General features: G+C 41.1%; 1 protein-coding gene and 1 pseudogene across 1 annotated transcript in view; one reads left to right on the forward strand and one right to left on the reverse strand.

Moving 5' to 3' along the window:
• Positions 1–24,672, reverse strand: part of Trim44 (tripartite motif containing 44) — a 101,921-nt gene extending 77,249 nt beyond the window's left edge. Inside the window, exons 1-2 of the mRNA XM_075961536.1 lie at positions 23,737–24,672; positions 6,239–6,316 (exon numbers count right to left, since the gene is read on the reverse strand). Coding sequence (XP_075817651.1) covers positions 6,239–6,316; positions 23,737–24,408 — 750 coding nt within the window. The 5' untranslated portion in view covers positions 24,409–24,672. The remainder of the gene's footprint in view (positions 1–6,238; positions 6,317–23,736) is intronic.
• On the forward strand, positions 7,855–7,975 carry LOC142845354 (5S ribosomal RNA; annotated as a pseudogene).
• Positions 24,673–25,915: the final 1,243 nt, after the last annotated feature.

Consider the following 25,915-nt stretch of genomic DNA (forward strand, 5'->3'; position numbering starts at 1 on the left):
TGAAAGAGACTTGTTTTCCCCTTTGTGCTCTCTGAATGTCTACAGAGACTAAAGGGGCCACAGCTGTTCCTGAGTGGCTCCTATGCCAGAAGCTAGAGCTGGCCTGAGAAACAAGGAGTGTTTTTCTCCACTGTTGTCCTTGACCAACCAAACTAGCTGGAGTTATGCCGCAGTCAGAGCCAGATGCTCGGGATGCTATGGCTCTTTGTTGTCTCTCCACATCATCTTTTAGAAAAGGTCATCTACCAATTCCGGTGCTCTGGGACTATGGCCATTTTGGCTGAAGGATCCCAATAAGGGAAAGAAAGATGTGAGGGAAAACTCATTGGAGAAGGGTCCTACCGAAAGTGGTGACAGTCTACATGCATGTGTAGCCTATATCTGCTTGTATTCAATCCAGTGTAGGGGTGAAGAACATGGAATAAGGCAAGCCAAAAATTAGCTAGGTTTAGGGGCACATGCCATCAGTCCAAGCACTTGGGAGACAGAGGTGGGAGAATCTCTGTGAGTTTGAAGCCACCTTGGTCTACCTAGCTGAGTTCCAGGACAGCTAAGAGAGAACCAGTCTCAAAAAGTTAAATTTTGGTCCATCATTTACTAGCAAGCCACTTTATTACTTTAAGTCTCACCTGCTCATTTATAAAATGAGACAAATTCTTTATTTCATGGGCATTGTAATAAATGATATATACCAATTATTATGTATCAAGATCCATGCTAGTAAATGTTGACATTATGAAAACAAAATAAAAATGACTTATACCCTCCAAGATTCCTATCTACAGCTTTTTAAATTAAAAACACAGAAACGGGTCACTAATTTTCAAAGGAGCATGTTCATATGCTCCTTTGACAGCTGAGCTATCTTGAGTGTTTAATTCAGCTGGTGGAATAAACCCTGTCCAATGAGTGTTTCTGTCTTGGTGCAAGACAAGCAATACTCTTGTGAATAACAGAATATTAACAACAATTCAAGTTAAGTTTTGATTAACTATTATGGTTCTTAAATGAAAACCCTATAATTCTGCACAGAAGGGCAAACTAGGTTGTGTTCCACGACAATGATATCGGTTATTTAAAAAAAAGACCATAAAGGTCTTGCAATTACAAAATACAAGAAATTCATCCTTAGATCTATCTAACAAACTTCATGCTGCTAGACATCTTTTGGCTTCATTCTTTAGTAGAGTATCTTTAGAGGCTTGCAACAAGGAAAAAGAAGAATTGGCTATGCCTTAGACCTGACTGCTAGAACCAGGTTCTACATTTACTCCCACTTTAGTCAGACAGAAGAGTACAACCTACTCTGATAGAGTTTCAAGGTGCTTCTATCTTTAAAACTACTTAGAAAACTTAGTATGAGGGCTGGAGGGATGGTTCAGCAGCTAAAGGCACTGGCTGATCTTCTAGAGGATGTAGATTCAATTCCCAGCACCTACCGGGTGGTATATGACTACTCAGTCCGATTGACACCCTCTTCTGGTCTCCATGAGTACCAGATACATAAGTGGTAAACATACATACACACAGGCAAGACACACATAAAAGTAATTTTAAATATTAGAAAAAGATTATTATGAATTATAGAACCACACTATTTTTATATGTTTAAGTATACTAGTGAAAGAAAAGAAGGAAAAGCATATTCTGAGGGGAAGAAAGTAAATAACACAAAATAGAGAAAGTATCTGTTACTAATAGCATAAAGGTTAGTTTGATTAAGACTAGTATGTTATGCTTTTGGTTCAGGGCTTTCTTAGATAAACTCAGTTTTAATTTTCTTAGAAGTCCAGCATTCCCCCATTCTGCCACAGGTATGCACCTAAATGACTATACCCTTTTATTTGCTTTATTTTATTCACATAAACACAGTCTCACTGTATAATCCACTAGAACTCATGATGGTCCTGCTTCAGCTCTTAAGTACTGAGATAACAGGCTAAGGCATTGCTCACAGATTAAAAATCTCCTATTTCACTAAGCTGAACAGATATACAAGGAATACACATGCAAACAAACAAAACAAAAACAAACAAACAAACAAAAAAAAACAAACAAACCATGCTTTGTGTAACATGTTCCTGAAAGTTTGGCTAGAAAAGAAATTTTTACAATTTGAATATCAAACACATCTAGTCAGTTTATTATGTAAACAACAGCTTCCCAGCAATAATTTTTCACAAAGTCAAGACTGTTATAAAAGCAGTCTTTATCCACAGTATAGGAGCTATCTGGAGGCAGGTAACCTTTAAAACAAGCTCCACCAAAGCGACACACATGCACAGCTTCCTCCAGTCTTGTGGAACTTCTTATCCACTAATAGTTCTGATTCTTGTTTTCAAGGTCACTTCTAGTGGCTGGGATTTGATGTTTTCTATGGTTCTTCTAGCTTCAGAACTCAACCTATTCTTAGAACTATAGCACAGTCTTTAATTATTCTCCTGTCTTGACTCAACACCTCTGTTCACACTCCTTCTTGAAGCCAGTTCCTTCTTCCTGACTTTGCTATTTCTCTGTTAAAAATGAGACTTTGAAACCATCCCAGCCTCTTTTGCAGACCATACCCACTTTCCATCTCCCTTTTCCATCCCCATTTCTTTCTTACTTCTGTCCAACTCTCTTGTTTCCTAAGCCTGGATTTTTGTTTGTCTGTTTTGAGACAGGGTTTCTCTGTAGCTGTGGAGCCTGTCCTGGAACTCACTTGGTAGACCAGGCTGACCACAAACTCACGGAGATTCACCTGTCTCTGCCTCCTGTGTGCTGGGTTTAAAGGCGTGCATCCCCATTGCCTGCTAAGACCGGATTTTTATATATTTCATTTTCTTTTTCAAATTTGAAAATCATTTAGTCTTATTTTTAGATGCTTTTCTATTTGAAGAAAGCAGAAAAACAGAACGAACAAACAAAAAGCAAGGAAAATAGCCCAAAGATTAACACAGTGTTTCTCAAAGTCTGGGACTATGTCAGCCCACATCAACTGAATCTCAAAACTCTGGGGGCGGGCCTGAAATTCTTTTTTTTTTTCCTTTGGTTTTTCAAGACAAGGTTTTTCTGCGTAGCTCTGGCTGTCCTGAAATTCACTCTGTAGACCAGGCTGGGCTGGAACTCTTATTAGAGATCCACCTGCCTCTTTCTTTCAAGTGCTGGGATTTTAAAAGCATGTGCCACCACCGCCCAGCTTAGAACTTTTAATAAATCCCCTGGGTGATTTTTATGAACAATAAAATTTAACAATAAAATAAAAGCTGCCTAGGTAAGGTGATACCAAGTGGACTAGGCCCTCTATAATCAATTACCAATTGAAACAATCACTCACAGACAGACTCACAGGCCAATTGATCCAGGCAATTCCCTAATGGAGACTTTCCTCCCAGAAAACACTAGGCTATGTCAAATTAACATTTAAAGCTAACTAGGACCTGAATCTTATCAATAGAAGTAACTAACATTCTATTTGTCAACACAAAAGAGTATCTAGAATATTCTGTATAGTGAAAAAAGCAACATGAAACCATAGGCATCATATAATTTTTGCAAAATATTAAAATCCAAAAAATATCTAGAAGCTTATACACTAAACTGTTAAAATAGTTGTAATTAAAGGGGAATTCGCTCTAGCTTTCCTTTATGAATATCTGCATCTTCTATCTATAAGCACAAATGTTTCATAATTATAGAAAAGAGTTAATATAGGCATCTTCCCTTGCTCTCTAGCACAGTTAAAAGTGAACTCAGAGGCTGGAGAAATAGCTCAGCTATTAGGAGCACTGGTTGCTCTTCCAGAAGCCCTGAGTTTGAGTGTCAGCACCCAGATGGCAGCTCACAAGGTATCTGTAACCCCAGTCCCTTCATGAGCACAGCATGCATGGAGTGCTCAGACATTCATGCTGACAGAGCCCCACATATAATTAATAATAAATACATAATCCTTTAGAGTGAATTCAATTGGTAGTAGATTTCTGTCTGGACAATCAAGCTTTGGGATGTTTTAGGGGCTCTAGAAGTAGGGCAGAGATCGTGAAATGACAGGGCAGAGAGCCTGAACTAGTCTACCCTTCTTACGCAGGCCAATCCAAAGAGGGAATGGTAGAGTACTGCAGGATGGCAGGACAGACAGAAACTTAGGAGAACTTTTGGAAGGTAACTGACTACTGAGAACATTCTTTACGAAAAGTTTATATTAAAGGTGGCCTGTTTTTCTTCTTCTTCCTGGTAGGGCTGTCACTCCACACTTGAAACTCACTTCTTCTCAAGCCAGCTCCACGTACACTGAAGCGAATTCATGCAGGAGACTAAAAGGGGGCTTGCAGGTAAAAGGCTGGCCAGTGTGGCACACACCTAACATCAAGTCAGGCCCTTATCTTTTAGCTTACATTAAGGCAGCAGTTCTCAACCACCTAATGCTGTGACCCTTTAATACAGTTCCTCACGTTGTGGTGACCCCAACCATAAAATTATTTTCATTGCTACTTCATAACTGTAATTTTTCTACTGTTATGAATCATAATGTAAATATCTGATATGCAGGGTATCTGATATGTGACCCCTGTGAAAGAGTCACTTGACCCCCCCCCCAGGGTTGACGCACAGATTGAAAACTGCTACATCCACTTTAGCTGGACTCTTCTCTCTGGGAAGTTTCTAAAAGAAGCACTGACTGTATTCATAAAGGAGGCCAAAGCCTGTAACAGTAATCCTTTTTACTGCTTTGCCAGTCACAAACACACAGGTATGGCAGAGACAGTTACCCATAAAAACCAAAGAAACTCCTCAAGGTGTTTAGATGTTTTCAGTTACCTTTAGTATTTAGCTGGTTCAGCTTTATCAATGGGAAGAATTATTCATAGCAGGAGTCCTCCTATTCTAGGTAGGAGAGCTGCTAAGGTTACACAATCTACTTTTCTATCTAGATGCTTACTACCGTAGAACCTTACCTATTTAAAAAAGAGGAGATACTACTAATGTCAATATTTTCAGTGTCATATGAAAATTACTGATGGCTGCAGTTATTAAAGAGCCCGTTCTTGCAAATGGCTTTGCTTCATTGTGGTGTTTCAGTTTTAAAAACATGATTACAAAACACAAAGATGAGACCTCAGGGTTTGCAGTGAGAAATGAAAACAACAGTAAAGGCATTAGAGTCATTTGACTCTCATCTCCACAATACACTAGATTGGAGCAATAAATCTACTTCTTTAAGCCTCACTATCCTTAAAATAAAATAAATTAAGCTGGGAAAAGGAACTACTCCATAGGGTTTTGTGATCATCAAAAAATATAGAAAGGGAATGAGAATGAGATGCTATGTTTAATAGGGACAGAGTTTTAGTTTTTGACAATAAAAACATACCAGAGGTGGACAGTGATGATGGCTGCAGAGCACTCCAAATAAACTTAATGCCACTGAAGCACACATTTTAAATGGTTAAAATTTTGTTATATATTTCATCATAACTATGTAAGATTCCTAGAGCAGAACCTGGCTGTCAGGTACCCCTATTAAAGGGAGAGACATAAAAATAAAAACATGTTCCTTTCCCTCTTACCTGTGAGAGCTCTAAGTTCCCAAAGAGTCATCTAGTCCCAATACTGAGTAGTGCTTCAGTAAGTGTCTCAGTAAGAAGCGATTTATTAGTCATAACTCCTCCTGCACACTCGGCTCCCAGCCTACCACCTCCACCCTCACCCCACTCCAGTTTTGTATCTCTTAGAATCTCAATCCTCCAGCTCCCCAAATCTTGCAAAGTAGCTGGGATGCTCAAATAATTTCCTAGACCAGACTCCAGATAACGAGGACAAAGGCATGCTTAGGGGCAGCTGCCTTCTGTAAGCCAAGAACTGACAAGGTATATTAGTACTATGCACCAACTAGCTGGGTGTCCCGGGACCAGAATTACGCTGATCAGTATCTCACTCAGATGCCTCTGGGTAGATCTAAGGGACACAGAGGACAAAAGTCTCAAAGATCTGATAAGGAAAGAGTAAAAATGCACTTCTCTGCAATTTAGAAAGAAAAAAAAAACAACAATTAAGGATTATGTGTTATAAGTCATAAAATAGAGAATGAGAAATAGATGATTTTTCTCCAGGCATATAAGAACACTGTTTTTGATGGTGAGGCTTAATTGGATCTAAACAGAAAGTACAGATAGATAATCATTAACACTTCCTGTACTCAGATCAAGGAGAATAAATGTTTGAGCTACCAAGACCCAGTTAATTCCAAAACAATACTTACTTTAGGATCTGAGCTCTTGAACTTTAACCTTTCCACCAACTCTATCATAGCCGCCTTCAGTCCACCCGAATCTTTGCTCTAGGAGAAAAAACAGTCAAGAGTCACTAAGTAGCATATCATTGTTCTCTCAAACACAAACAGGAAAGATTTCAGGAGAGAATGGACAGTAAAACAGAAAACAAATCCGTCATCTCATCAGATAAAAGAACTAAACAACTAAGGAGGGTGTGTTGCCCCTCCCTCCTCCATCCATGGACAATGAGGATGAAGTAATAGACTGGAATGAAAATTAACCTCAATGTGGCTGTGTATGGTAGCACTTCCCTTTAACCCTAGTACTCAGGAGTAAGAGACAGAAGGATCTCTGTGAGTTTGAAACCAGTCAGGCTAAAAAAGAAGGAAGGAAGAGGAGAGACAGGGGTAAAAAAGGAGGGGGAAAGAGAGAAAATTAAATAAACACAATTGGTAGAGGATGACTTCACTGCCTCATCTCAGACTCCAATGTGCCTGCCTTCAAGACCCTGCAAAAAAGAGTTCTATCTTGTGGACTACTGAATTTTATTTTGAAGATTTATGTATTAGATACAGATGTATACAATATTATATGTACCTACAAAAATAAAACATCTCAGGCTTAAATTCAAACGAAATTACCATACGCTAGTTAAGAACACAAGTTTTTTGACAGACATGGTTTTGAAGTTGTTTGGCATCAATTAGTTAACTAACCTAGAACAAATTATTGAATTTCTCAAAATCATCTGATGGAGGAGGGTCATCTGTCTATGTGTTACTACCATTGGTTAATAAAGAAACTGCCTTGGCTTTTTGATAGGGCAGGATTTAGATAGGTGGAGTAGACAGAACAGAATGCTGGGAGAAAGAAAGCATAGTTGGTCAGACACCATGGAGTCAGCCGCCAGGTCAGACATGCTGAATCTTTCCCGGTAAGCCACCACTTCATGGTGCTACACAGATTATTAGAAATGGGTTAAGCAAGATGTGAGAATTAGCCAATAAGAGGCTGAAACTAATGGGCCAGGCAGTGTTTAAATGAATACAATTTGTGTGTTGTTATTTCCAGGGCTAAGATAGCCGTGCGGGACCTGGGTGGGATGAAAAGTAGGCCTGCCCGTGGTTCATCACTACAATCATCTCTCTTGACTACAAAATGGGGATGTTTGGATGGAAGCATCACTCCAGGCCCTGGCTCCCATATATTCAAAGAATCTGGAATGTTCAGATGGAAGCTCTACCCTAAGTCCCCTCCCGTGGAACACCTGAGTCCAGACTCCTTGGCCAAACAAAGACCCTGCCCCAGAGATGCACAAGACCTCTCCCACAGGGTATTTAAACTGTCTCCCAGAGAACACATGGTTTTCTGGTCTTGCTTTCCCATCTCCTCTCTGGGGGGCTGGAAAGTCATCTTAGAGCATCTGTATCCATTAAACCTGAGCTTTTTCTAATTCGGTTTGATTTGATCTGATTTGGATTACTGTATCGGTGGAGAGGCTTATTTGGGTCAGAAACTTTTCAGTAATATAAAGGGTAATATGAAACTTAAGTATTAGCAGTGTGCACAGCACACAGTAAGTGTTCTAAAATCTAAAGTTTTAGTCTACGGCCATACCACCCTTGAACACACCTCATCTCGTCTGATCTTGGAAGCTCAGCAGGGTGGGGCCTGGTTAGTACTTGGATAGGAGACTGCCTTGGGAATACAGGGTGCTGTAGGCTTTAAAAAAAAACTTAAGTTTTAGAGTAGCTATAATAGAAAAGTAAGACCACTTTTAATACATTTTACTTAATTCGGTATGTCTAAAATATTAGCAACATATAATTTCGATATGAAGTTTTACCTATTAGTCTGGCCCTTTCTTCTCTTGGGAATCCTTTCTTTCACAATAAATTAACTTTTCTAACACACACACACACACACAAACAGAGACTGAAGGTGGGGGAAAAGAGACAGAGAAGACAGAGAGAGAGAGAGAGACAGAGAGAGAGAGAGGGAGAGTCTTATAGTTCCCACCCACCTCCAATTAGGTCTTTGAAATCTAGTTCTTATTCATACAGCCCAATTCAACCCAGACTAGGCACATTTCATGTTATATGTGGCTAGTGACCACTGTAGAGATGAGCACAGAATGTCAACTCTTACTTCCTGGTTTCAAATGCTAACTCTATAACCAACTGTGTGGTAGTAGGCAAGTCATCTTACCTTCTACACTTCTATTTCTGTCTATAAAGCTAGCCATTATAGTACATATTGCATACAGCTGAGAAAGATAATTGTGTTCATGTATGCCAGGATAGTTAGAAGAGGACCTAGCACTGAATTTAAAAAAATGAAACATGCATTTAATTATTATTTTTGTCTGTTTTCTTCAAGATGTTTTGAGTTCCTTATAGGCTGGAACGATCTTTTAATGTCTGTGTCTCCTACACCCTGTATCAAGAAGGTGGTGCTTTACCAGGGCCAGAATAATAGCTCAGCAGGTAAAGGCACTGTCACCCCAGTGGTTTCGAGCCCGATTACTTGAGCTCACTTCCTTGAACCCACACAAAGGTGGAAGGAGAGAACTGGTTCTACAAATTTCTTCTCTGACCTTCACACATGCACACACATGCATATCTACAAATATTCTCACCCTCTAAAAAATTGTAAGACATATAAGGTACTGTTCAAAACAAACAGAGGTGTAAAATGTCCACTGAATGAATAAGCGAATATAAAATCTTAAGAAACACTCATTATAATCCAGGCATAAAGCAAGATCTATAGTCACAAGAACTAATTTGTTTCCTTATCTCAGAAACTCTATGAGATAGGACAGGACCACTTATTTTACCAGTAAGGAAATAAGCATAAATACAACTGTCATTTTATGGGAGAAAAGACACGTAAAAAGTACAAGAATAAACAAATACTGCAAAAGTCACTTACTCAAAATCAGCCTCAAGATTAATCATGACAGTCTCCAAATCTACAAAGCCAATTCAATCCCTCCCCAACAGGAAATACTTTGTAAAACGCAGGTATCTTAGATAGGATTTCTATCGCTGTGAAGAGATGCCATGACCATGGCAATTCTTATAAAGGAAACCATTTAATTGAGGCAACAATTTACAGTTTCAGAAGTTTAGTCCATTATCATCATGGTGGGGAGCATGGCAGCTGGTAGTATGGTGACACACAGGCAGACATGGTGCTGGCTACATCTTGATCAGAAGGCAAAAGGAAGCAAACTGAAACTCTGGGCAGCATCTTGAGCATAAGAAACCTCAAAGTACACTCCCACAGTGACACACTTCTTCCAACAAGGCCATACCCACTCCAACAAAGTCACACCTCCTAATAGTGCCTCTCCCTGTGAGCCTATAGAGGCCAATTACATTCAAACCACCAGACTCCATTCCATAAATAAATATACTAAAGGCTGTCTTCTCCCACTAAGCTTCCTCCCATCCTAAGACTACAAGAAAAAGGTATCATACAGCCATGCCCAGCATCTGCTTTAGATGTGCTCTCTGAACACAACTCAGATCACATTTCCATTCTAGCTGTGGCTCTAAAGTTTAGTCATTTCTTTTTTTTTTAAGTGGTGGCTTATAATTCTCCAGTTTCTATAGTCCTTTAAGCCTTTAATGTCTATGGTCTCACACCTAACAGCTGGGAGCAGAAATTATACCAGAGAGGGTGAAACTTTAAATACCTAAAAAAGGGTTAAGTTGCCAGACACAATCCTGCTTTTTACAAGATGATCAGACAAAAAAACCTATCTGGTGACATCATTCCTCTAACCTATTCTCATTGGCCGAACAAGCAGGTTTTGGCCCTAGAAATCTCTTCCCTACCCCCAAACACACTCTCACTCACTCTCTCTCTCTCTCTCTCTCTCTCTCTCTCTCTCTCTCTCTCTCTCTCTCTCTCTCTCTCTCTCTCACACACACACACACACACACACACACACACACACACACACACAGCCCTCAGCTGTTAGCACCCATTCTAAGCTATTCCGCAAGAGCCCTGATGGATTATAACTTTCCCTCTGGCTGTAGAAAACAGAAAGGAATGCACCAAACTATGTCTTAAAAGCCTTCAGAAAAAGACTGAAGAAGGAATCCCTAAGCAGCAGACAGACACTGCAGACAGCTGTGCCTTACTAGTATAAAGAGACGAGGAAACCCTTTGCCTTTTCCTAAAAATGCATTTCGCCAGTGGAATTCTTCCTCCTGTTCACAAAGCATCAAAAGCATCACCTACCCAGGGGGAAACACAGAACAGCACCTGAGAGTCTCCCTTTAGGAAATCAGTCTACCTCTCCAGCAACTCAGTTATCCTCAAACATTAATTGGGCTTTATATTGAGTCTGCTATGTTCAAAATATGTTCTGCTACTTCAAAATGAGTATGAAGAAAATCTTCCTTAATAGTACCACCACCACCACCACCACCACCACCACCACCACCACCACCACCACCACCACCACCACCACCACCACCACCACCACCAAAACTGAAAAAAGAAAGTTTCTTTAGATCTGTCTCTGACAAGTTTTAGAATTGGGAAAACAAACAAACAAACCCACAAAGGGAAGATCCTGGTGCAAGTTCACCCCACACAAGCTCTGTATTCTCCACCCCAGTCCTTCCCTACACTATAGGAAGCCTTATGCATAGGTGTTCAATGGAGTAAGCAAGCACTACAAACACCTTCTCAAACAGTCCCTCTAGCCGCACCTGCGACCTATGGGATCAGTACATAGCATGTATAGAATTCATTGGCAAGATCTACCATACAGACAGGCTCTATAGGCCCTGGTAGCAGGCTCAAGACATTCTGACAGAGTTCTTGGAAAGCAGTGTGTAAGGGGACAGGTATGGTGAAAGGAAGGAACTTCAAAGACACAGGGAAGAAGATACGAGGATATGGGCCTAAGGGTGGTATCTGAGTATAAATACTCCCAATCTGTAGAGCTGTATGATGTTTCTGTTAATTGTTGAGTCTAGACAACCAAAACTGAATTTTACACACACACACACACACACACACACACTGCTATATGTCCCCCAATGTTTCCTCTGTATCCCTTGTTCTGAGAACTGAACAAGGACACAAAGGCAAGTAATTCTAACCTTTCAAGTATCTCGTCCCGGGTTGGAGAGATGGCTCAGAAATTAAGAGCACTGACTGCTCTTCCAGAGGTCCCAGGTTCAATCCCAGCAACCACATGGTGGCTCACAACCATCTGTAATGAGATCTGGTGCCCACTTATGGCCTGCAGGCATTCATGCAGGGAGAACACTGTATACATGATAAATAAATAAATCTTTAAAAAAAAAAGGTATCTCGTCCCATAAATGAACAGATTCTACATATCATTCTGGAGCAAGTGACACAGCTGGGGGAGAAGAGGGCTTTTCCTTACATGGCACTTCCATCCCATAATGCATTCCAGGATGCCGATCAACATGAGCACACCTTGCTTTATACACTTCTTCCCTCCACCAAGACAGTGCAAAATAAGCACGGGCTGTGCCGTGACACCTATAGCTCAGAATCTGATCAACTGTCACAAAAGTCAGTTCCTAGGGCAAGTCACAATAAAACTAAAAGACAAAATGACTTCCACCTCTCACGCAAAGCTCCAAAGCACTGCCATATGCTCTTTTGTTGGTATTCCTCAAAACCCTTAAAAATGCTGTATTCTCACGTTGCTGATAAGAAAAGTAACTGGTGGAAATCAAATGAGTAACTAAAGGACTTAAACACCCCTTCACTAGCATTTCACAGTGAAACGGTGTCAGAGCTAATGTGTTCACACTTTACAGTGGATAAAAATGATGTTGTGCAAGTGAAATTATGCCTCCCAAATCACAAATCAATGGAAAACAAGGAATAGAAAGACGGAAGTGAGGAAGATTTATAATATATAAGACAGAAGAGACTAGTATCAACAATATATGAAAAATGCTTAACAAATTTCTCAAAATCAGTAAGCCCAAAAGAAATGTGAACAAATGATATGAACGGAAAAAGTGAAACATGACAAATACATCAGAAGACACAAAGGATGCTTAAAGTTACTCATAATTAAGATATCAGTCTTCCCCACCAGGCTGGAAAGGATGCTTTAATCTGAAACAACCAGTACCAAGGGGCTTTGGGGAAATTCCATATGTCACTTGATTTAGAAGTATAAAGTGGGAATGCTACTTTGAAACCACATCAATCATGTACATGCCTATCTTCCTCTTGAGGAAGGATATGTCAAGGGGGCATGTATAAAAATATTTGTAATATTTCCAATCGTTTAGGACTATATACCCTGAGTGTCTAATAATGAATGGATAAGCAAACTATGGAATTTAAGAACTATAGAATATGACATAATAAAAAAAATAAAGTAGATCTGTATATATCTTGATTTATAACAGATATACTATGGGATTTCTTAAAACCAGCAAAATAACTCATATAGTATATATTTTCTATGGGCAATATATGTAAACAAAAGAAAAGTGATATATCTGGGTCTGGTATTAAGCATGATAATAGGAAAATTTTAGATTTAGTTCAATGTACTACTAGTGGCATGTTTAAGATTTAATTTTAAAAAACAACAGCAATAAGACAGAGGGAAAGGGGCAGGATAGCCCGGGGTGCCTACTTCTAATGCCTTTCCTATTAGTTTGCCTAAACTTAAATATTAGGGCCTATTTTTATATAGTAAATATATGAACCAGCAGGAACGAGAGGATTTTTACCCAATGTTCCCTGTATAGAGCTCGTGGCCTAAAATTCTCAAAACCACTGTACATGCACTTTTCTAGGAAAAGTGATAGTGACTTCTCTTAAGATTCCAAAAGAAAAGGTTTAATTCTCTTAGTGTAACATGCCTTGCACAAAGAAAGGAGGCCCAGGTACAACTAGACGCCACTAGTTGCTATGTGAGCTTAGGTAATTTAGCATCTGGGATTCCATACTTCTATTTTGATGAATAGATCAGACGCTACAAGTGTGAAGCATGTAGTCTACAGAGCTGCTTCCTTTTGCATTTAGTGCTGTCCTACATATCACAGTAGCATTTAAAATTAGCTACAAATGTTTACAAATCACGAGAGCGACCAGGTAAGATGGTGGTCTAGAAGCTAGCTCCCTATGGCACTAAAACCAGAGTTAGAATAAAAAAAAAGAAATAAACAAAAAAACAAACACCCCACTCAGTGCCCCCCTACTCTATTTCAAAAAGAGAGGAAGAACCTCAAAATTACAAACTTAGTGATAGAACAGCTGGAAAGTGCTGAGAAAATAAGTGGAGTCAAACACAGCCCCAACCTCAAAACAAAGTTCCCTGTGGGATGAAGGGAAGCAGAGCCGCCTCACTGAAGTGATTAGCCAGCAAGGCTGATAAAATGAGACCAGAAGACCCAGCCACAGGACAAACCCACAGCTCTCACAATTGAGAATTTTGGTGAGACAGTGACTCCTCTGGCAGCCAGTCAGCAATGGAGAGCAATCTCTGTAACACTGGGAAGTAATGTCAGGCACCATCTAGAGGGGTAAAGATACTGTTTTAAACTTAGCTATCCTGGCGGCCCGAGAAAAGGAAACAGTTCCAAATCAGAGAGTAAATTCAACTAGCAAAGCCTAGGGTGAGAGAATGCCCTGAAAGCTGTTGTATAGAATGAAAGAACTTAAGCAGAAGCATTCAGGGGCAGGCCTCTCCCTGGGAAAAGAAGTCCTGCTTCCCAGCAGCCTTCAACTAAGTAATTCTGAGGTCTGGTATTCCTGAGACTGAGGTTAGCAGGCAGATCGAACCTCTACAGCCACCAACCTGCTATTTATTGGAGAGGCAAGAACTCTGAAGTACCAAGGGGCTACTTGGCATCTACAGTGGGGTGGTTAATGCTTTCTAGGTTTTCAAAGTACAGAGACAGGTCTTCATGTATAAATCTCAATGCTGCTTTTGCTTCCCCTCCCAAAACACTTGGGAGACATGCATCCCCCAAATCTATCCCAAATAGAACATTAGCCACCCTAGTGGCCACAGAGTCTGCGGAATCTCTAGAAAGAAGAAGATTCCAGTCTCACAGACTACAAAGCTAACTGTGGCTAGCAGAAGCCTTTGATATACAATAGGAAGCTACTAAAGCGAAGACAGATTCAACTCTTGTACTGTTCAGGCTCAGCACCAGCGTAAATCATTTAACAAACAAAAAGGTATCACAAGTAATTAAAAACCCTGAGACAGATGCTGGGGTTCAAGCTGAAGATCAGAAAAACAGGACTTGGTGGGTAGATAACTCCACTTCCAGAAGCCATAAAGGAATTAAATGAAAATTCCAGTCACAGGAGTGTGCCGTTTTCCTGAGTTATTGGCCAGGGAAGCCAATACGGGCTATTGTTCATCGCTGTTGGTTTCTCCCCACAACTATTAAGACCACATTACTGAAGATACCACAGACTTTGGTTGCGGGATATAGAGAAATCAAGTGGGAGCTGAGCTGAAAGTTTCCTCCATGCTGACTAGTTTTCATAGTGCCAGAAGGTTCCATGCAGGATGTTATCAGTAAAAATGTTATTAACAGTGTAGATCCTCAGCTATGGGTCCTGTGAAGTTCCAGGCAGTTGTGTGCACACTGGTGCCACAGTGGCATAATTTTTATAGAGGTAACCAACTCCTCTCTGTTTGGACTTCATCCACAGGAGGAAATGCATGTCTGGTACTGTAGTGTGGCTAAAAAGCCATAGCCAAGGAGGTCATGGATCCAAATGGGGAAGCTATAGTATCAGCATCATCATTTTGCTAAATGGACACCATGTGCCCATCGACTTGCTTTATAAATATTTATGCTTTTGCTTGCTCATAGGCTAGTGCTACTGTCGGCTTTGGTCAGAGAAGCTTCTTTTTTCAGTGGGCAACAGTTTCTACAAGGATGCATAACTAGTCAAAGTCCTAAGAATAAATGATTGTCAAATGCTCGGCTCTCATGAGATATCTCTATCATTTCCTCCAAGGTTCACAGAACATTCTGGAAGAGAAAACTAGAAGAATGTAAGCCTGGAAGAATTGGTGAAGTTTTGTGAAATGCAGTCTTCCAGGCATAGATGTGATTATCTGCATAAGACTGGCCCATCAACATTCCATTGTGGAGAGGGAAAGGGTTTACTAAGCCTTACCTCTCCCTAAGGACCAACAGCAGTTAATGGTGAAAACAAGACATTTCCTTCAGAGAAGTGGCCTCTGAAGTTGCCCATGTTCTTATAAAAAAACTCTTTACCCATGTTCCTGCACATAAAAAGTAGTGTGTATACCGATGGAATTTTATTCAGCCATAATGAAAAATGAAATCATGATATTTGCAAAAAAATTAATGGAACTGGAAATTATTATATTAATCATAACAACCTAGAGCCAAATAGAAAATGTATGTTTTCTTATAAGTGGGTCCTAGAATTTAATTTTTCTATAAGTTTATATAGGGGATGTATAGGTCATGAAACTAGAACCATGCGTGAAAAGGGAGATGTGAAGGGGAAACAGAGTAGATGTGGTATGAAAATGGAATGGAGGTTCCTGGGAGAAGGGAAGAGACCAGTGGGAAAAAGAGGATAAAGAAGGGGAATTGAGGGGAAAAAAAAATCAACAAAAACAAAGTATATGGGAAAATGCCATAATGAACCCATTGTTTTACATGCTATTTTAAAAATGAAACATTTTTGTTAAAAAGAAATGAAATGAAAAACTAACATCACCACCCCATACATAAAAATCTTTGCCACCTTCTGCATTTTATTTAATTTCCAACTAGAAACCTAAACCATGCTGGGAGTTTAGTTCCTCAGATTAAAAATTATTCTTGGATCTGAAATCTATTACCATGTGTTTTTTATTGTTACTATTATTTTTAAAGATTTTATTTTTAATTTATGTGTCTCTGTGTACGTGTTTATGTATGCCACATGGGGGCAGGTGCCACAGAGGCTAGAAGGAGGTATTGGATCCCCTAGATGTGGAGTTACAGGTGGATGTGAGCCACTCAACACTGGGAACTGAACTCTGGTCCTCTAAAAGAGCAGAAAGCATTCATAACAGCTGAGCCATCTCTCTAGCCCCTCAGCTGTTTTAAAACTAACTCTAACATGTCTGTTAAACCTATACATTCTTCACCATCTTCTACCCCAACACCGGGCAAGGAGCAATACTAGCCCTCTTGTTATCTTATAGTCTGTTTTCCATGCAGAAATTGAGTTTTGTTTTCTTTTGTTAGACTGGGTTTTTGCTTGTTTGTTTTGATCTTGTTTTTGTTTTTTAAGACAGGATGTCACCATGTTGTGAGTTGATTAACCATCCTCCTGCCTCAACCTCCCATGTGTAGATTAAAGCTGTACACTAACATGCAAGCTGAGTAAAGTTTTAAGAATATAAAACAGATCATTCATTCCCTTGCTTAAACAGAACTAGGTCACTCAGAAGAAAATCCAAAATCTTTATAATGGCCTACTTGGTAACTTGACCTTTTTACTCCTCACCACCTCCCCAAGCCTGCCTGCCCTATTTCTTATACTCCAACCATTCACTTAACTGCCTCAGTATGTCTGTTTCATCTTATGGCCATTCCCTCCACCTGAACTACTATGCCCCCAGATGCTCCCACAACTGGCTCTAGCTATAACTATGGTGTCAGAGTAGTATCAAAGCTACCCATTCCCAATACACCAATTTAAGAGACAAGTGAAAGTAAATAGCAGAGAAAGATTTATTCAATGTAGCCACACTAGAAACAGGAACAAAACTAAGGGTTTATTGGTCCCAAAACTGTCTTCTGTGTATTGACATGAATTTTAGATTGAACTAAGCAATCCCAGCTATGGTGTGGTCCTGCCCATTATTAATTTTCTCAGCTCAGGTCCAACATGTAGTCTGGTAAATTGTTAAACCAGCAATCTGGTAAGAGCTGAGGGTGCAGCCTAGCCCTTATGAACACTGGTCTTCATCTGCAAGATGCCCTGTCCAAGGTTTTGCTGGTCTCAAAAGTCAAGCTGACTCTCTCCTTCAACCACAGCACAGAATGAAGGCAGGCCCCAGATTTGCATCCTGCTTTTGGATGCCTGTGGGCCCCAGTGAGGACTCAATACTGTTTAGCAAAAGAGGTTTCTAGGTTTCTGTTTCAAGGCCACTATTCCAGGTCCTCTTCAGAGCCTTCTATAGCCTTCCTCTCCTTACATCCTACCTATTCTCTCCTTACATCCTACCTATTCTCTATCTCCCTTTCCAGTGTTTGTTCTTAAAATTGTGCATTATTTAAAATAAATCCTATGACTTAACTTTGCTTAATATAATTTGTTCATAGAATGTAAGTTCAATGACATCAGAGACTTAGAATTATTTGTTAGGTTCCTTACAGCCAAAAACACTCCACATGGAAATTATTTTTTCTAGATTTTTTTTTAAAGTATAAAAGTTACCATTCAATATAAATATTTCTATCAGTTGCCTGTTTTTCAAACATTGTTGAGATATAGTCCCAGTTCTGGTTTATTCATTTTCATGGCAATTTATATTTAATTATGATCATCCCATAATTTCTTTGTGCTATCTTCTGTAAAGGGATTTTAGTTTCAGCACCTAGTAGGAAGTAAATGACACAAATGACTTGCTCAGGTGCATAAGAAGCTCTCTAGAGCTGATGGCTTTAAACTCTGCTTAGGTACTCCCTAAAAAAAACTGGAAAGCTGTCCTTCCTCCTACATTTTTAAATTGTCAGCTAAACTGGGTATGCATGGTGGCACATACTTATAATCTCAGCACTTGGAACCCCGAGTAAGGAGGATTGCTACAGGTTTGATGCCAGTTTGAGCTACATATCGAGTACCAGACCAGCAAGTACTACACAGAATACCTTGTTTTAAAAAATCAAACATCAAAGAATGAAGAAATAAACATAAAATTGACAGCTAAAATATCTTGGCATAAATTTTCCACTGGAAAATTAAAGAATTTCAATAAATATTTGTTGAATGAAGAAGTGAAAAGAAAAAACCTAAGGCCATTAATTAAATTCGAATAACAAATACAGCTCACTAATTTACCTCATAAAATTGTGGGGAGAGATAAGTGGCAAGCGTGTATGAAGTCTGCAGTACAGATGGCTGCACACAGGAAGTGCTCCACACATTCTGTTGCCATTGTGATTGTTACTAACTGAATGCACAGTGACAACTCGGGATCAAATAAACTAAAAAACTGCTGCACAGAAAGAACAACAAACTATTCTGCAGAATAGGAGGTCTTTCAGGAGGATGAGAAAAGTAGTTTGAAAGTAATTTTTATGCATGAAGTACATCCCAGCAGACAGCAGTCAACAAATGGTTCTGTGAAATGTAAAAAGCACAAGTAAGAGTAACTGAAAATACACAGAGAACAAAAAGGAAGAATATGCATTCTGGTGGCAGAGCTGAAGTGAAATTCTTCTTTTTACTTACTTCTGTGAACTGAAGTTCCCAGAAAAAAAAAAACAAGTAGCCAACAACAATGAAAACACCCAACTCCGTTAAATATTCTACAAGGCTGATGAACTCATTACAACTCCTGTGATTGTGGAAAGCTGGGATGTTGCTTGTTGAAAACCGTATTAATTTGTGCTATCTTTAACTCCCCCCCCCCAAAAAAAAGCTATTTATTGCACAATTCTGTATTTCAACTAGCATCCTTGTAAGTATCAGGCAAGATCTTTTTAGGAAACAAACTTTAATTTCTACAAACTCAAAGGCTAAGAATATTGTCAAATTGTATCTGCAGGAACCTCCCCCTTTGCTGTAACCTGTACACCTGATGCTCCCAATGGATTTTAAAGACACTTTTATCAATAGTTTTTTTGTTCTGTTACTAGAAACACTTCATGAGCCTGTTACTATCTTGAAATAAAGTGTTTAAGTACCTTGAATTTGTGTTCCTGGGAAATGGTCACTCATATTTGGCTCTGGAATAAGCTCTTATTTTCTTTGTATTAAAATTGTAATTCTGTGTTGACAGTGAGTGATCTGGCAAAATTCAACCTCTTTAAACATCTTTCCCCTCATTTATAAAATGAGAATCAGAGTAACACAGCTTGCTAGAGTGAGGATCAAGTGTAAAACCATGAAATGTATTCAAATTTCTCAATAAATGGCAGTTATTACTTTTTCCTTTATCTCTAGAAAAGTCTCAAAATTTAGCAAATGTTAGTCTCTTTTAATTTTACATCTCCAAAGGTCAACATTTTTACTCTCTACAATTACTGAGCCAGAATCTACAATTCAACACAACTTATACCCTGCCAGTGTTCATAAAGACTCAAAGTCCTGGAAGAAGAATGGGAATATCTATAGAAGCTTCTCTCCATAACAATCTACTAGAGTAACTGAGGCTATTCTCTACCTAGAAAGTAAAGAATTGCTCCCATCACCCCTTGACTCCTGTAAAAACTTCCCACAGTTACAGAGTACAGAACAGAATCTGAAGAGGACAACAGCCAAACCTGTGAACCTAAAATAGACCTAGCAGCTGTGTTTTGGGGGAGCTAATGCATAATCTAACAGCAGAACACTAAAATATATAGGAACCTCTTCTCTGAAGACAAGTTTTCAGAGCTTATCAACTCAGCCAATTAGAGCAGGCAGAAAGAACAGAAGGAGAGGGGGCTGAACAGTTTCCACCAAAGAAAACTTGGGTGTCCAGAACAGCTCCGGCTGCCAGACTAACTTGCCTGGAATTGGACTCAGAGTAAAGACAGCCTCAGAGCTTTCTATGGTAATGAGAGCCATCAGTTTCTGAGAGCTTAGAAGATCATGCACACTGTCCTAGGCCCTATGTATGAATTTACTTTTTCTCTTTACTACAGCCCCAAAGAGGGGGACAATTATGCCCATGTTAAGAAACCAAGACTCAGCCAGACATTGGTGGTGCACACCTTTAATCCCAGCACTCAGGGAGGCAGGCAGATCTCTGGAAGTTCAAGGCCAGAGATACACAGAGAAACCCTATCTAGAAAGAAAGAAAGAAAGAAAGGAAGGAAGGAAGGAAGGAAGGAAGGAAGGAAGGAAGGAAGGAAGGAAAGGAAAAAAAGAGAAAGATAAGAAACCAAGACTCAGAAGCTAACTGAATTTCCCACCATGACTGCTAGGACTGTAAGGATAATGAGGCAGAGACTTCAACATTCTTCCTTGATAACAAAACCTTTTAGTTTGTCAGACTGTAACCCGGAGACGTGATTATTTCCCAGTCTCCCTTGCAACTAGATAAACTATGGGATTGAGTTCTGCCCCATGAAACCTAAGCAGGAATTCACGCTTCTGGAAAGAAACATTAAAATAGAGGGGTGTGTCTTTCATTTCTACCTGTTATCTTAGAAGTTAGGCATGCTGGCTAGACTTCAATGGCCATCTCAGTTTGTAACAAAGATAGCAGAGAAGAGCTGGCAAGAGCCAAGATAAAACTTCATGCTTCCTCCAATCTTAGACTCCTACATCCAGATGTCACTTTGTCACTTACACGGGGAAGAAATAGGCATCTATCTTATATGAACTGCTGCCAGCTTAGGATTCCAAGTTATTCCATCACAGGTATAATTGAACTTAGTTCCAATATAAACACTGATATACACTACAGTACAATGTCTTTATCACTTCTTTAGTGCTATTAGATAAAATTATTATACTTCGTATCATACATTTATCAAGTATTTCATGTGTGTTAATTATCCAATAGGCCCTATAGTAGGTGCTGGGAACATAGTGAAGACTAACATATACTACTAGACTTAGACTTATGAGAGGTAATAACACAAAGGGAATAGTCTAACACTGACATAATAACCAATATTTTGGGTTAGAATAAATGAATACCGATTGTTGCTATGGTAACATAGACAGCATTTATCTAACACCATACCTACCTATTAATTCCTTCCCATCTTTCAAAGCATGCCTCAACTACCATTTTCTCCAATACACCATTGTGGTGCCATGCCTCTGGTTAAAATCACTCTCTTTCACTAAACTCACACAGCAGATCACACTGTTTGTAACTCTCTTCTACTTTCTAAGTCTCTTGGCCAAAAGGCCAAGAAGCAACTGTTCACACCTCTCTTCTAAATATTCAAACCCACAAAAAAAAAGCAAATCCATATTTTTTTATTAAAAAAAAGTCAGTTTTATTTTCCCCTGATATTATGTTGTCTTGCCCTCTATTATGACTGTCTGTCTGTCTGTCTCTCTCTGTGGACCTGCCTCCCCTGGACCAGGCTTTTCTATTTCTCATCTCCACTCCACATACCACAACTAAAGCTTTGCTCTTGTCTGTCCTCTGCCTTCTCCTCAGGTCCCTGAGTACCTGAGCTCATTGCCACCACCCAACAGTTCAGCCCCAGATTATAGATACTGAAGTAGCCAACAGGAAGAAGTGCACAAAAGGAAGCTGCCATCTCAGACTGAACAAGAAAGTAATTCTGAAGTTGAGACTGAAGTGGAACTTAAGGGTGAGTCTGTCTAGATATCAAGCCATCCTCTTTCCCTTCATCTTTCTTATGTCCTAATACTTGCAGGTCTCCTGGGTACTCAGTGCTTCATACTATTATTACTATATTAGAAAAGGAAGGAAAAACCATGAGACAGAAGATATCTGAAATAGAGACAATAAAAAACAATGTGTATAGACACATGTATATGTGTACATACATAAGTTAGTGAGAAAAAAGATAGATAACCAAATACTGAGTTTGCTCTTTTGATCTGATTACACATCACAAAAGAGGAAATACAAAAGATACACAGAAACCAAAAGGACTGCAATTAAAACCACAATATGACATCATTCATTACATAGTCACCACTCTGGGAAAAATGAAAGGTACTGTTAATATCAAGTGGCGGTGAAGACTCAGGGCAACAGGAAAAGTCTTCATGATTATGCCAACTACAACCACCACTTGGAAAACAGATGGTAACACTGGGTACTATTTCCATTTAAATACAGGAAAATGGGAATCAGGAGGCATGACCGGGAATGCTTACACCTGCAGTACTTTTTGAGAAGATGTGTCATTTTGTTTTTGAGACAGGATTTTCCAAACTCACTATGGACTTGAGATTAACACTGAACTCTGGTCCTCTTGCATTCACCTCTGGAATGCTAGAATTACAGACATATGCCACCACGTTACACCTGCATCAGTTGTAACAGCAAGAAATTCGAGAACCTGGAAACAAGTCAAATGTTCATTTATACAGTAACTTGTGGCATATCCATAAAATGGAGTTCAATACAACAATGAAAAATAAACCGCAGCCAGTCAATGGATGAATCTCACAAATACTGCACTACAATTACATAAAAACCGTAATGTCAAGTTCAAGTTCGGAAATGCACACAGATGCTGTAGGATAAAGATAAGTAAGAAAAGCATTGGCCCACGTCAGGAAAACGGTTAGCAAAAGAAGACTCAGGAAAGAGGTATGAAGAGTGTCAACATTCGTAATCATGTTCTATTTCTGCTCTGGGTGATGGTCTCTCAAGTATCTGCTTTGTAGTTATTAATAGACTACATATTTTGTACACTTTGTAAGTGTATTTTACATTAAAAACAGGCATAAGGGAAACATCAATATGGAGTATTTTCACTATCAAAATATTAGTTATTCTGAGACCGGTGGTTGTAAGACTGCTTAGGGAAACCAAAGTCCTAATATGACATTTACCAACTCTTAAAGAACACGACACACAGAAAGACTGTTCTTACTGGTTATAGTCATCCACTGTATCCAGAAAGGCAACCCAAATGCAATCAACAAATAGTTACTAAAAGTCTACGGCTGTAACACATCAAAGTCTAGAGAGTGGACATGAAAGCCTCCGTCCCTGGACCAATACAACCTTCCAGCTACACACCTTCCTACTAAGGCTGAAAAAACGAAGAGCCTACGGCAACTCAAGGCACACACCATATCATCGTCTAGTTCACCACTTTCAGAGGCTTATCACAAGAACCAGCTACTTGGTTTTGCCAAAAACAACATGGTTTCTCACGTTTTCAGTTGGGCTGAGTTGCCATAGCAAGAGCACTAAGTCAAAACATTGACCCTAACAATGGTGATGATGTGAAAAATGGCCTAAGTAGCGTCAAAATTCGCACGGAACCAAGGAACGCTCAATCTGGGATCCAGATCCTGGGATCCAGATCCTGGGATCCAGGGAGCAGAGATTTGCAGAAATTATACCCAAGATTTTCTATGTACTTGTATTTTCTCAGATGAGAATCGACACCTTGACAATTTCAACCAAAATGGTAGAATTGGCACTGCTCCCAAAAAGGTGACTCGTTTTTTTTTTTTGTTTGTTTGTTTTTGTTTTGGAGAGACAGGTAAATGAATGTGGTCACGGCTAGCTATCTGAGTTGGAACTGGGGGTCCTGGTCCCCTTAGACCTATGCTGTGAATGCCCGATACTCACTCTCAGTTCTTCGAAGGCCTCATCGAGTGTGGCCAGCTGGTGGCCCCGGTGGGCCCCAATGACGGGACACAGGACACAGATGAGCTGCCTGTCTTCCTGGCAATAGGTGCTCAAATCCAGCCCATGGTCAGGACACTTCCTCTTGGCCACTCTCTCCGCTTCCATCTCTATTTCGGGGTCAAATTCGCTTTCTGCCTCAGTTTCTCCCTCTGCCTCGGACTCTCCTTCTTGGTTGTCTTCCTCCGCCTCGCTTTCCTGCTCATCCTCCATCTCTTCCTCGCTGTCTTCTTCTTCACTCTCCTCCTCGCTCTCATCCTCACTGTCTTCCTCCGTCTCGCTCTCCTCTTCCGACTCACTGTCCTCCTCCGACTCGCTCTCTTCTTCCCCCACCTCGCTCTCTACCTCTCCCTCGGGCTCCCCTTGGGCCTCGACGTCTTCGGGGACCTCGTCGTCCTCGCGGGCAGGCGGGGTACACGCCTGGGCGCCATGGACGTACTCGGCCAGGCGGTGGCTGAGGAACTTCTGGCGGTGCGCGTCGGCGTGGCGGCGGCAGTAGCAGAAGCCGCAATCGCGGCACACCTCCTCGGCCCCGGGCGCCTCGTCGGGCTCGCACTCGTCACACGTGCCGTCGGGAGGCAGCTCCTCGCAGGCCGCGCCCACTCCGGAGGCCATGTGGCTGCAGGGCCGCGGCCGAGGCCTAGCGGCTGACGTGCTCTCCGCCTGCACCGCGCGGGGCCTCCGCACGCACGCCCGCCTGCTCCCCGGGGACCGACCGCCCGCCCCGCTGGGCCGCGCCGCGTCTGCACCGCTGAGGCCTTGGGCCCGGCCAGCCGATAGCGCTGGGCCTGCCGCCCCCTCGGCCTCTCTCCGCTGCGAGCCGCGCTGCGCCTCGTCCCTCACGCGCCACTTCCGGCTCGGCTGCCCGCGCCCCGTCGGCCCCCGCGCCCGCCGCGCAGCTCAGCCTCCGTGGCCCGGCAAGATCGCGGCCGCCGCGGACCCGCGCCGCCCCGGTTCCACTTGCCCCTCGCCGTCAGCGGCCTCCTTTCACTTCCTGAGTCACTTAAAGCGGCAAGAGCCTTTTTCTGCGTTTTCCCGCGGGGCTGAGCATCCCCCCGGAAGGAGAAGCTCCAGCGCAGGTTCTCCTCACCGAGCAGAAGGCGGTGGGCCCCGCCTTCCCCACGCCCTCCCTGGAGGTGTCAACCTGTCCGAAAACCACTAGCCTGAGGTCCCTGAGGACTTATGTCACTGGAGTGTCAATCTGTCCCCGCCCCATTACAGTCCTAGGATTCTTCAAGGGACCAAGGCCCGAGGCTCTTTATCAGCCTGACCCCGCCCTCTTGGGATTACCGTGCGGCCCCCAAAAGGGCTGTGTTTGTTCTTCCAGACTCCAGGAGTCTCAGAGTCAGGCTGAGCAAACAGGCAGCGTTTTCGACCCAAATACTTTGCGTCGCATTGTTTGCAGAGTCTATTTGCATTCCAGCCTCTTAGGGACTCAGAACCTCTGGGAGGTAGCTGTGTCAGGTGCAGGGAGGTGCAGGGAGGTGCAGAGAGACCGTATTTATGAAATGAGATTTCAGCTCCCCCATTTACTAAGGGCCTCTAGATTCAGACCTGTCTCCAAGACAATGGAAAGGGACCGTTGCCTGTTAAGCAAAATGCCCCAGACTGTGCTGGATCATTATGTGGTGTTTTCAAAGCCTGTTTTAGACTTTTATTCACAAAGTCCCTGAATCCTAAGACCACCACTTAGTTTTGTATTCATGAACAAATTTATTGACCTTTCTGTTTTTCTACTTTAAAAACAAACAAAAATAAACTATGTAAAATAGAAATAATGATGATGTTTACTTTGTAGGAAATTGTGGATTAAATATAAAGGAGCCTACACTGTTGTGATCACTAAGCTTTATTATTTTAGCACAAATTGTAGTTAGCGCTGATAATGACCCTTTGAAGATCGTACCATATCTTAAGCAAGTAACAGTTTTGGCGGGCTGCTGGCAAGGTAGGCTTTCCCATCTCTACCCTCTATGGTTGTCTCTCCAGTAAAAAGCAAACAAACAAACAAACTTGTAATTGCGAGAGGAAACGGGACATTTCGATCTAGTGGGGCAGAGGAGAAGTGCGTCAGAAGAAGAGAAAGTAGCTGTGCACTTAATGCTACCTTTAATCCCACACT

This window comes from Microtus pennsylvanicus, chromosome 2, assembly GCF_037038515.1.
Source record: "Microtus pennsylvanicus isolate mMicPen1 chromosome 2, mMicPen1.hap1, whole genome shotgun sequence".
Lineage (NCBI taxonomy): Eukaryota > Metazoa > Chordata > Mammalia > Rodentia > Cricetidae > Microtus > Microtus pennsylvanicus.